General features: G+C 32.3%; 1 protein-coding gene across 6 annotated transcripts in view; it reads right to left on the reverse strand.

Moving 5' to 3' along the window:
* NBEA (neurobeachin) overlaps positions 1-13983 on the reverse strand; it is a 662109-nt gene that overhangs the window by 490504 nt on the left and 157622 nt on the right. For all 6 annotated transcript variants that reach the window (XM_048215508.2, XM_048215507.2, XM_048215504.2 and 3 more), the window contains exons 15-17: positions 13818-13880; positions 13624-13721; positions 9843-9935 (exon numbers count right to left, since the gene is read on the reverse strand). In XM_048215508.2, the coding sequence (XP_048071465.2) occupies positions 9843-9935; positions 13624-13721; positions 13818-13880 (254 nt within the window). The remainder of the gene's footprint in view (positions 1-9842; positions 9936-13623; positions 13722-13817; positions 13881-13983) is intronic.

Raw genomic sequence — 13983 nt, forward strand, 5'->3', positions numbered from 1 at the left:
AATATTCCCATACTCCCACAAGTTCAAGGACAGGGAAGATTCATTCCATCAGTTCAGGCACCTCTTAGCCTTCTGGTGGTCACTTACATAGAAGTCAATGTTAACATTTCTCAGGAGGGAGGTGGGTGCAGAGGAGAGAGAATAAGAGGCAGAGATCTTTCAGAGCAAAGCGATCCCTCAAGATTTGCTGCTTTTTAGTCATTTCCTTAGGCTTTTAACATAGTTCTTCAGCTGCTTGTGATTCCCATGAGAGAAAAAACCCAGCACCAGTTACCTTATTTTTCTCTGTTCCTACCCCAGGTACACAGGAACCAACATTTGCTTGAAAAAAGCCAAATAGCTTAGAGTTCAGAAGAGATGGGAAGGAAACTTCTTTCCAATTCTCATACTCCCAGAACCTACATCACTACTTTTTGTTAACAGACAACAGATTCTGCAAGAAAAACTGGACTAATTTAACTAGTCCAAAAAGAAATAAACCATTAGATTAAACAACTGCCAATATATAACAGGCCAACACTATAGACAGCAAGGTGATCTATTTACAGTGCGAATAAATGGAGAATTCACCCAGAAGTTACAGGGCTTGAAGTTAAGACATCAGACAAATACATTTGGTTGAGAATTTTTATTTCCACAGTGAACATTCAATAATATGTGTTTTAAATTTTGTACAACCTAAAATTATCATAACCATATTACAGTACAGCCATTTAGGCATTTTGATCATCTATCTGAATCATTTGTTAGATTCTGTTCTGAAGATAATCGTAATCAGACCATTTCCATGAAAGAACAGTTTGGCTTTCTCCGCAAGCATACATCCAAGTTAGGTTTTTCAAATTTTTTTAGGAAGGGGGCTAGAGGGAGAGAGAGAATCTTAAGCAGACTCCCCACTGAGCACAGAGCCTGGTGTGGGGCTCGATTTCATGACCCTGATATCATGACCTGAGCAGAAATAAAGAGTTGGGATGCTTAACCAACTGAGCCACCCAGGCACCCCAAGTTTCTCACTTTTATGTAGCTTTTTATTTTGGAAATTTTTAAGATTTACAGAAAAGTTAAAAAGATAGTACACAGAGTTCTCATATATTATTCACCCAGCTTCCCCATATGTTAATATCTTATTTCATCATGATATATATATCAAAATTAAGAAATCAACACAGGTACAATATTATTAACTATATTATAGACTTTTTATTCATATTTTACCAGTTTTCCCTAATGTCCTTTTTCTGCTCAGGATCCAATCCAGAATACTACCTCGAATTTAGTCATCATATCTCCTTAAACTCCTCTGATCTGTAGCAGTTTCCCATTCCTTTTCATGCCCTTTAACAGTTTTGAAAAGTATTGGTCAAGTGTTTTACAGAATATCCCTCAATTTGGGAATGTATGATGCTTTCTCTAGACTAGACTTGGGTTAATTTTTAGAATAATACCGCAGAGATGAAGTGCCTTTCTCATCACATCATATCAGGAAATACACGGTATCAAGATGATGTATGATTGTTGATGTTAGCCTTAATCAATAGTGAAAATCACTGCCAGGTTTCACTATCCTTTGGAAGCAAGTCAGTAAGTCCATCTCACACTCAAGGAGAGAAGATTTAAGTTCTATCCTCAGGAGGGAAGAGTAGCTGTATATACTATTTGGAACAGACTTCTCCATTTTAATGATATATTTCAAACCCATCTCTAGTTCAGCTGACAATGTGTATGGATCTAACAACATGTATTCCAAGCACTTGATGGAAATTATAAACTAGGTGTGACAAGGGACCAACCCAACAGACTTCAGTTTAGCTTCATCTATGGAGCCATCTCAGATTTCCTGCCAGACAACTGCTCTATACACAAATGAGACACTGAGTTTGGGTTATATTTCATTTCTTAATAGTTTTAGAGAAGATTTTCTTAAGTTTTTAGGTATATACTCAAACCCTCTATAAATACTAACCTATTTCTTCTTCCCTAATAATTGTTTTATTTGCCTCAAATCTTGAACAATAATTAATAGTAATTATTATAGTAGAAACACTTATCTCACTGATCTAAATGCTGCTAGTATTTCATATTTAAATTTTATATTTAAGATAAATATATTGAAGATATATTCTGCTTTTATCAGAATTACATGTTAAATTGTACTTATTGGGGCGCCTGGGTGGCGCAGTCGTTAAGCATCTGCCTTTGGCTCAGGGCGTGATCCCGGTGTTCTGGGATCGAGCCCCACATCAGGCTCCTCCGCTGGGAGCCTGCTTCTCCCTCTCCCACTCCCCCTGCTTGTGTTCCCTCTCTCGCTGGCTGTCTCTTTCTGTCAAATAAATAAATAAAATCTTTAAAAAAAATTGTACTTATTACTTTTTTGCTAACAATTTAAATTATCACATTGCAATATGCTGTGATTAACCATTTTAAATCTACTTTATCATTTATCCTTAAAACTCAGTGAGAGAAGCCGTATGATTTTACTCATTTATAGGTTAAAAACTGAGGCTCAAGAATGTTTCCAAAACCATTTAGAAAATTTGTGGTTAAGCCAGGATCCAAACCTATGCAGTCCAACTTGAAAAGCAATGAATTACATGTATTTTACTAACAATTATCTCTATTCAACATCAAGTGAATACATGCTTTGTTTTAAATGTTTTATTTTACATTTAGATTTAATTTTATAATCATACTGATAGAAATCATTTGGACTTAATTCCCTGTGTAGCTAAGTAGTTAAGAAAACACTTAATTTCAGTGTTACCCCAGTCCTTTTACTACATGATTGTACCAATCAAGAACTCCTCATTTTAACTAATCAATCACTGATTTTATTCAATACAAATCCATCAATAAAATAGTGAATGAAAATACTTCCAAGATTTTAAGTTGCTGTTATTTTTAAATATTTGTAATTTTTTTCTAAACAATGTTATTATTAAAAAATTATATCAATAGGTTAAAATTCACATTGTTAAAAAATTGATTGATCCACATCCACCTTCATTTCCACCAACTCCCCATTAGGAGCCACTGTTCTTTTTTTTTTTTTTTTTTTTTTAAGATTTTATTTATTTGACAAAAAGAGCAAGAGAGCACAAGCAGGGGAGCAATAGAGGGAGAAGGAGGAGCCCAATGTGGGGGTCGATCTCAGGACCCTGGGATCATGACCTGAGCTGAAGGCAAACACTTAACCGACTGAGCCACCTAGGCACCCCTAGAAACTACTACTGTTCATAGTTTGTTTCTTACATATCCTTCTAGATTTTCTCAGTGTAATACAGGAAGTACTATATTCTTATATCCTCTTATTTTTACAAAACCACACCCAGTACATATTCATCTATACTATTTGTTTTCAATCATGCGACAATGTAACCGTGGTATCAATATACTGACTTATCTCGTTAGTTTTGTTTTACGACTGCATGGCATTCTATTTAATGAATGAACCATACATTATTTAACAAATCCCCTATTAAGAGAAATTTAAGATTTCTCCTAACCTTTATGATTATAAACAACAGAACAATCAATAACTCTGAAGAGCCATGTTTTCATATGTGTATAAGCAATAAATCTCCGGGTTAAAAAGTATATGTATTTGTTATTTTGACAGACACTGATCAAAATTAACACTGTATTCCAAATGGGACTATACTAATCCATGCTCCAGTTAGCAGTGTGTGAGAATGTTTGCTCCCCCACAACCAATCTAATATATTGATGTCTTAGTTTCAGTTTATATTTCCCTTTTTTTAAAGAAGATTTTATTTATTTATTTGTCAGAGAGAGAGAGAGACCGAGAGAGAGAGCCCAAGCAGGGGGAGCAGCAGGCAGAGGGAGAAACAAGCTCCCCCTGAGCAAGGAGCCTGATCAGGGACTGGATCCAGGACCCTGGGATCATGACCTGAGCCAAAGGCAGGTGCTTAACCAACTGAGTCACCCAGCATCCTTATATTTCCCTTATTACAAGTAGACTCCCTTCTTTTCAAATGTTTCTGTGCCGTGCATATTCTCCTCTATGAGCTGACCATTCATTCATACCCTTTTTCTCTTTTTCTACTAGGTTGTCTTATCAATGTCTAGGAAAACTGGGCAAAATTATCATGTAAAATTCTTTTAATTTTCTCAATTTGTATATTAATTATGGAAATTACAATTTATTTTGTACATACATACTTTTGCCCTTTCTTTAGTTGCTTAATGATTTATCCATCTATATCATGAGTTACAAAAAATCAGTTTTTTAGCGGCGCTTGGGTGGCTCAGTCGTTAAGTGTCTGCCTTCGGCTCAGGGCGTGATCCTGGCGTTCTGGGATCAAGCCCCATATCAGGCTCCTCTGCTGGGAGCCTGCTTCTTCCTCTCCCACTCCCCCTGCTTGTGTTCCCTCTCTCGCTGGCTGTTTCTCTCTGTCAAATAAATAAATAAAATCTTTAAAAAAATAAAATAAAATAAAATAAAAAAATAAAAAATCAGCTTTTTAAATGATTTTCTGTGTCCTGAAATCATTATACTTTTCTATTTATTAATTACGACCTTCCATTTATTTGGTTATTCTTTTCCTACTTATATATTTTAATTATTTTTTTTGTATTTTCTTTTTATTGCTCTATAACTATGGATTTTCCCATAACCACTTCTTTGGCTATATCTCATAGGTTTTTTGAAGTTGTTTTTTTTTTAATTCTGCAGTTTGTCCATACAACTGTGGGTTTATTGTTTTCCATTGTATTCTATTGATCTATGTATCTATTTTCATGCCAATACTATACCGTTTTAATTACTACCACCTTGTAATATAACTTGAAATCTGGAACTGTAATACCTCTGGCTTTGTTCTTTTTCAAGACTGCTTTGTCCATTTGGGGTCTGGTCTTTTGTGGTTCCACACAGGTTTTAGGATTGTTTGTTCTAGTTCTGTGAAAAATGCTTGTGGTATTTTGATAGGAATTCCTTTAAATCTGTAGATTGCTTTGGGTAATACAGACATTTTTACAATATTGTTTTTCCAACTCATGAGTATGGAGTGTTTTCCCATTTCTTTGCATATTCTTGGCATTTCTTTCATCAGTGATTTATAATTTTCAGAGTATAGGTCTTTCACCTCTTCAGCTAAGTTTTATTCCTAGATATTTTATTGTTTTTGGTGCAATTCTAAATGGGATCATTTTCTTAATTTCACTTTTTGCCACTTCACTCTTAGTGTATAGGAATGCAACAAATTTCTGTACATTGATTTTGTAATCAACAAAGGAGGACTAAATATACAATGGGAAATTGACAGCTTTTTCAACAAATGGTGTTAGAATAACTGGACAGCCATATGCAAAAGAATGAAACTGGAACACTTTCTTTCATCATACACAAAAACAAAGTCGAAATTGATTAAAGACCTAAAGTGAGACCTGAAATCATGAAATTGCTAGAAGAGAGCACAGGTAATAATCTCTCTGACATCAGCCACAGCAATATTTTTCTAGATATGTCTCCTGAGGCAAGGGAAATAAAAGCAAAAATAAACTATTGGGACTACAACAAAATAAAAAGTTTCTGCACAACAAAAGAAACAATCAACAAAACTAAAAGGCAACCCAGATAATGGGAAAAGATATTTGCAAATGACATATCCAATAAAGGGTTAGTATCCAAAATATATAAAGAACTGATACAACTCAACCTAAGAAACAAATAATCCAATTAAAAATGAGCAGAAGATATGAACACATATTTCTCTAAAGAAGACATACACAGATGGCCAACACACACTTGAAAAGATGTTCAATATCACTCATATCAGAGAAATGCAAAACTATAATGAGATATCACTTCATACCTGTCAGAATGACTAAAATCAAAAACACAAGAAACAAGTGTTGGTGAGAATGTGGAGAAAAAGGATCTCTCTGGCACTCTTCATGGGAATGCAAACTGTTGCAGCCACTGTGGAAAACGGCATGGAAGTTTTTCAAAAAATTAAAAACAGGACTATGCTATGATCAAGGAATTGCCCTGCTGGGTATTTACCCAAAAATACAAAAACACTAATTCAGAGGGATGCACGCACCCCTGTGTTTATTACAGCATTATTTCCAATAGTCAAACTACGGAAGCAGCCCAGTGTCCACTGATAGAAGAATGGATAAAGAAGATGTGGTATATATATATATATATACAATGGAATATTATTCAGCCGTAAAAAATGAAATCTTGCTATTTGCAATAACATGGATAGAGCTAGAGGATATAATGCCAAGCAAAATAAATCAGAGAAAGACAAATACCACATGATCTTACTCACATGTGGGATTTAAAAAACAAAACAAACAAGCAAAGGAAAAAAAGAGAGAGAGAGACAAACCAAGACTATAGAAAACCAAACTATAGAAAATAAGCTGATGGTTACCAGAGGGGAGGTGGGTAAGGGGGATGGGGAAAACAGGGGATGGGATTAAAGGATACACTTACCATGATGAAAAATAAAATAAAATCCTGAAAAAAATTCTGAAATTTGTGTGCATCTTTTCTTTGACACAAAAGTTGATTAATAAATTTTAAATTTCTTTTTTAAGATTTTATTTATTTGAGAGAGAGTGAGAGAGAGGGACAGCATGAGATGGAGGAGCACCAGAGGGAAAAGCAGACTCCCTGCTGAGCAGGGAGCCTGATGTGGGACTTGATCCTGGGACTCCAGGATCATGACCTGAGCCGAAGGCAGATGCTTAACCGACTGAGCCACCTAGGTGCCCAAATTTTAAATTTCTAAGTAGAAGAAACTTTGGTTTCTGATTTTGTTCCTATTTTCTAAATTTACTGTATGTTAATAAGAGAACCTTGTCTATTTTAATTTTTAGGTTTTAGAATTTTTCTTTGATGTCTACGATGCCATGTCAAATTTTCATAAATGTTCCATGGCATTGAAGTTATTTTATCAACATGATACAGATTTCAAACTATATTAATCAGATTTACCTTGTTATTTATATTACTTTCCCCTTTGATTTTTTTATGAACCAAGATACATGAATTAAAATTTGTTTTAATGTTTTAAACTAATGGTAATTGTATTATTTCTCCTATAATTGCCTTTTCATGAAAGTTTCACCCTTTAACATTATGTGTCCTTCTTTATGTTATTTATTATTTTCTGGCTTGACTTCTCATTTGTCCATTGCTAAGATCATGATTCCTGCTTTTTCCATTTGTATATATGTGGCATAACCTGTAGGTATCCTTTAATTTTCAATCTTTCTGAATCACTTTATTTTAGTATGTTTCTTGTATATAGATCTGGGGTTTATTACTGTGATGAACCATTTTGTTTTGTTTTGTCTTTTCTTAAAAAAGGAGATTAACAAAAATGTTTACATTTATTTTTATGGCTGCTGTTTGGTGCTACATATGTCAGATTTTATGTTATACTTCCAACTTTTATAGATTTTTTTAAGATTCCATTACATGTATTATTCTTAGTTTTATTTGTATAGTTCTTTATTATCTTGAAAGCATTATAATTTTGCCAAAATTCTTGTCTTTGTAACTTTATATAAAGGAATATAAAGTCCTCTATGTGTTTAGAAAGTGTATTTCCATTACGAGCAATGATAAATCCAATGTATTTACTCTTAATTTTTCACCTCTCCTGTGCCATCAAATCTTAGTAAGACTGTGTTTCTAATATTTCATTTGTCAGCTTCTTATGGATAACCTCTGACTCTTTGGATTTACTCTACTTTCTGTCTTTGCTCAGCCCTTTCCCAATTCATAAAACTGTAGCATTTCTGCATTATTAGGGCATATGAAAGTAAATTCTGGTCTGTCACTCTGTTTGAAATGTTTGTTTTACGTTTAGTTTTACTGTTAAATTCATTCAGTCTTCACCAGTATTACTTAGCTATAGTCTGTCCAGTCATCCTGACTGGCTGAACTTTGTCCCCAGGAATTTTCTCAATAATCATTCAGAAAAACAACTCTTTGTATGGTTAAAAATTGTTTGGCAGCATCCTTTTTACTTAAATGATACTGTGGTTCCCATTTTCTTCACTTCAATATCCTATGGGTGTTGCTCTGTTTTCTCTATTGAAAAATGTTCTAGAAAAGTCTAACGCCCAACTCAAATTTCCCCCTTATTTGCACACTGCTGAACAAAGTATTCTTGACTTACATTTAAATCCAATAGTTTACTTTTGTGCTGACCATTCTAGGAAAATTCTCCCTGGTACACAGCATGGTTTTTTAATATGGATGGCAAAATCTTATATTAGGACTTCACTGAATTATAGCTTTAAATATTTGGTTAGTTCCATTGTCCTGCTTTTCTTATTTGGGGACTCAATTTAGACCATTGTTGGAATTTCTGTGCATTCCGTATCAATCATTATCTCTTTGATCCTTCTCAACTCTTATATTTCCATCCATACATATTATTTGCTTTGTTTTCATTTTTATCTTCTGTGTATCTTACTTTGCCAACGACACAATTTATCTTCCTTTAGGCTTCCTCTGATTTCATTTTTATGAAATTTCCTTCAACAAAAGTAAAATAGAAACTTTCCTCCAAAGTTCTGTTAGTCCATGATCCAACACTTCTGTGTTATCCTACCATTTCTTCCAACTTCTTGAAATTCTGCTTAGTAGTATTCCTTCCCCAGAACAAATTCATTTCTTATTTTTTAAACTTACAGTAAAATTTCTAGTCACAATTATTATGTATTCTATAACAATATTTTTCCTGTGAGTGTTCTTATCTGCAAGTTGGTTTTGCTTATCTTTTCCACATTGCTGTATTTTTAAATGTGTTTTCTTAACAATTTTTAAGAGGTTGCATCTAGGGCTAGAATCCTTTATTTAATTTCTCCTAGTTAATTTCTTTTACTTAACCAAAGTTACATGAGTAGTCCTTCTCTCTTAATATTAAAAGTGCACGGGCTTCTTACTCTAATATTCAATCAACTAGTACATTGATAGTTCCTCATATAGGCATAATTCTTTCCTACAATCCAGGCTTTGTTGAACTAATTCCTATAATGGTAACATGTCTATTCTCCCTTACGTGACTATTGATTTGGTACCAAAATAAAAAGCATCTATCCACTCTTTCAAACTATTTAGCATGTTAGAGATGTCTTATCTGGATCTTGTGTAGTTTTCATCAGTGTTATCAATAAAATCTTGGTAAATTTAAGCACCAAAAAGAAATAGCAACCATGAGGTTTTGAGAGGAATCCCATCTAGCAATAATTAAATGATACATTCTTGGGCTCATTTGTAAAGAAAATGAATTTTTAAAAAAAATAATTTTGCACTGGACAACATAACATGAAAAACATTTATTATATCAGCAAGTGACACTTAAAAGTATCTAAATTCTGGACTTTGGGGAAAAAAGAAATATTCTAGGATCTTTAAATCACAAAAATAATCAGTAAGCTTCAGTCTTAGAAAAAAATACAAGTAATAAAATACTGACTATGCTAGCATGTAAACAAAAGAGCAGCTCTCATATATATGGGATTCCCTGTCAGGAAAGTTTTCATTAAAATCATATCCATAAGTGTTTTGTTTTATTTGATGAAATATTTTCTTATATCCTTAAAATGAATAGCATTTTCTTTCAGCGAAAAATAAAAATAAACTGTATTACTTAAATTGTGAATTTGTTCTATAATCTACTATTAATAAGCATTCTTTTATAAAACACTTTCACCACTGTTACAACAGGAAGCTATTATTCTCTGCTGTAAGATTATTCAAGTCAAATTTCATGTTCCATTAGAAACAAAACTACAGTAAAATACAATTTCAATAGGTATTCCACAATTCATTATGAAAAACATCAACTTACTTGTGACCTAAATGCTTCAGAAAGTATCCCAGAACCTTCAGAGCTTGAACCCAAATACTTTCACTTTTAGAAGCCAGTAATTTGTAGATTACTCTAAAAAATACAGAAATAAATGACCTTTTAAGCATTTACAAATATTAAAAATATAAGCACTATATACTTTACAATGAATTATAAATATAAAAAATATAAAGTACTTCTCAGGATTAAATTCTTTGAGAAAATAAAAATTAGCACATTGTACCAATATTTCTTTAAATTTGGCCTTCAAATAAATACTCAAGTTCAAAGTGATTCGTTGCTCATTAAGTATTGCCTTCTAGCATATTGAAAAAAAATTCTATTTTAAGATACATGCTTAGTTAGGCTGTATTTCCCCTTCTATTAGAACTGCCCCTGACATTTATACTTGATGACCTTTTTTTCTTGTTTATAGCTAATTGGACCATGGATAGAAACTTGCCCAATTATTTCTTTTTTCTGAGCATTTGGAGTGAGATCTGAGAAACAATATCTAGTACTTTTGGGCTCTTGAATTAGAAAATTATTTAAAACAGAAACTATAAGGCAGCCTTGTTTTGTTCACAGAGACAAGTCTATACACAAAAGGAAGAATAAAGCAACCATACAGGAAGTAGCAAAGGAAGTAGTTTCCTTATACCTTTCCAATTCCTTGTTCTTACCCTAATGAGATTTCTGTGACAAACACATTATTCTGTTTTTATTTAAATTGGTTTGAGAAGTTTCCTGCTACTTGGAGCAGAGAAGTCTCTACTAACATGTAACCTAACCTAACATATACAGTCATTTTGAATATGATATAAGAACAGCGTTATAATTTTCAAAAATATTTAAAAATTTTTATCTTGTGTTTTTTTAAATATAAAAGTAAATATTTTTCTTCTATAAGGTAGTAGGGGACAATAATAAGTATATTCTTTTGCAACTAATTCGAGAATTTAAGAAAGTTCTTTGAAAATGGTGACTATAAAATGAGGATGTGCTTTACCATATTAAAATTCTTTTAAAAAATAAATGTCATTTTACATTTTTAAGATGAAGTAATCTAGGCTAAACAAAAAGTTGATATTAGAAGATACAGTATAGTTTTTATATTGTTTCAGTGACATTTAAAAAAGGGAACATATAAAGCTAGTCACATCTGTTTTAACAGTGGCTTATACTATTAAAAAATAATATATTGTTGATATTGCTTCTTATTTGTGTGTTACTCTACTGAAGAACAGACGGAGGTAAACATTAGAGTTACTATTTCCTTTAGAAGATGATTTTTTTTCCAAAGCCTCAAATTCCTAAATATGTATTTACATTGAAATCTACTTTCAGAACTTTTATGGACCAAGATCAGAATAATAATAATTAAAAAAAAAACAAGTATAAGAATAGGAAACTTACATGTAAGAAAAAGAACTATTCAGGAAATCATGAAAAAGAATATTCAACCGTAAAAATAATCTCGACAACCAAAGTAAAAGCTCACAGCCTAAAAACGTGACTAGATTCAGATATGTATGGAATCAGAAACTCCCATAGAATTCCTATATTCTGGAAATAACTTTAAATTGTAGGGATAAGAAAGGTATAAAATCCACCCAGGATTGACAATTGAAACATGAAAACATCTAGGGCCACCTCTCATCTACATTACATAGGATTTTCTTTACAACTAGACAAGTGTTTCTTAACAAAATAAGATATGAACACAGGACTGTAATACAGTATGAATTGGAAATTTACTGACAAATCAGTTAAAGAATGTTTACCTGAAATATAATAAGATAGTTAGGTGAATCCTAATTCATCTGTTTGAGCTTACTATATTAAGCCAACAAATAATCTAAATTACTTGAGACAAGTACTTATGTATTCTTTTCTTCAAAGATTTTCAGATATAAAAATACCACATTTTTAGCTGCTCAGTTCAATGCTGTATTATCACATGGTCTTTCTTAAAATATCACCAGAATTAAGTTCAGTCTTTGTGTTCAGTTATTAGTGTGTATAAATTACAATTAATCAGAATTTTCCCAGAAAATATTTCATATATCTGTTATCTTGAGTACCCACCTTTCTAAGATACAGACCTTTAAATGTTCTATCTAAGAAGCCTATTTTTTCCATATCTTTCGTCAAAGCCTACATTCTCCACATTTTTTTGAAATGGAAAAACTGAAGTAGAAAACCTTCCATCTTTGTCACTGTTTTGAACACACTGGTAACAACAGGACATGTTTAGCAGGTGTCAATCATGAGAACCAGGCCTTGGTACTCATTGTGTCTAATCATTCCATTCATACTATACATATAAATTACTATTTTAGGCCCTAAAGATCTAACCAAATATCATTCTCCTTTGTAAGATCATATATAGAGTGAATCTGTCAAAGTAATGCAGAATTTTATGTCTGAATTTCATATTAACCAATCTAAGATTGGTATCATCCACAAGGATGATGAGGACATTTTTAATTGATTCACTTATCAGTTGATATAATAAATAAAGGAGATACTAGGATCTAAGGTCAAGGATACTAATTGTTCAATCTAAATATAATTTAAGAAGAATAACTGTATTATATGATTAGGTTGAATTTTTAGTAAACATTTAAATATCAGTTACTTAGTAAACAGTTTTTAGTGAACAGTTAAATATCAGCAATTTCATATAAGTCAACCTTATAGTAAGAAAATATTTATAGTTCTTAATAAGTAGATGTGTAATCCTCTTCTTCAAATTGAGTAGCAACTCCATGGATTGTAAACTCAAAGGTCATAGTGATAAACAGGACATTCAATAGAAATGATGTGATTGCTTCTCTGATTTAGAAAGGAGTTCTTCAAATCTAGATAATTGTCATTTGTTGATATAAATGGCCAAATAAAAGAAGCACTAATAAAATCCCTTGGCAGGTATATTATTCCAAATTCTTTTACAACCTGTGGAAGTTCATTGAGTTGCACATGACATAACTTAGATCTCCTCTTCATTCCAATAATTCAGACTTCAGAAAAATTAAAAAGGAGAATCCCTAAGGGGCTAGGTTATAGGTTGAGGTTCATAAGAATACTAATCTAGGAACTATTTTTCACTTACCTACAATAATTACTTACAATCATTCTGACTAAACTTACTCTTCAAACTCTTTTGATTTTATCCTCTTGTTCAAATTACATTGCCACTGTCCTAACTCATCATCCCTGATGCTGGTGAATAAAATAATCTCTCTACTTATTTTGCTCCATCAGTTTTACTCCTCTCCAGTTCATTTTCCACACTGCTGACTATAAATCTAACAAAACAGGAATCTGAGCAAATCGGTATCCCATTCAAAAATACTTTATTTCATCACCAACAAAATAAAATCTAAACTTCTTTCTATTATGTGGCCAGTATCCATCCTCAAGATGTGGCCACTATCTACTTCTTGAGCCTAAATTCAACTTTCTTGTGCTCTCTTTTGCTGAAATATACCATGCTCTCTTGTCTTCCTGCAAAAAAAGATGTATTTGTTCTTCACACTACTTGAAATATATTTACGATAGCATCAATTTAATTACTCTTCTTAAGACCAAGACCCACTCTTTAAATACTTCATCAGTTTGAGTATTAGAATATTAATATTAGTTTTCTCTGTTTATTCCCTTCTTGTGTGTAAGATTTGGCTGTATTCATTCAAAAGTTCCAAGAGTAGGAATTATTTTAGAAAGCACAACTGTACTCAATTAAAATCTACTAGTAATACTAATATTATAATCATACCTTATTCCATTTCTTTGATCAAATGCTGGTATCATTGAGGCTGGGTGTTCTGACATTAAAGCCACTAGTAACTGTAACACATCATGAATATTTTCATCCTGCATAATAAGGATCATCAATATTTCTTTAGTTAATATTTTATTCTAGTGCTTTACATAAAATAATTAAAATAGAAGACCCAGACCATGTCCTACCTCATGCATGGTAAGTAGGTAATTTAATATACTTTGAAGTTCATCTTCCTTGACCCCTCGATCCTAATTTTAAAAAATATATATATTATTTAAATCTAAAATTAAAACTTTAAAGACAGGCACCAAATGATCATTTTAAAAGAACATAAGAACAACTTAAAAGTAG

Source organism: Ursus arctos, unplaced genomic scaffold (assembly GCF_023065955.2).
Source record: "Ursus arctos isolate Adak ecotype North America unplaced genomic scaffold, UrsArc2.0 scaffold_10, whole genome shotgun sequence".
NCBI lineage: Eukaryota > Metazoa > Chordata > Mammalia > Carnivora > Ursidae > Ursus > Ursus arctos.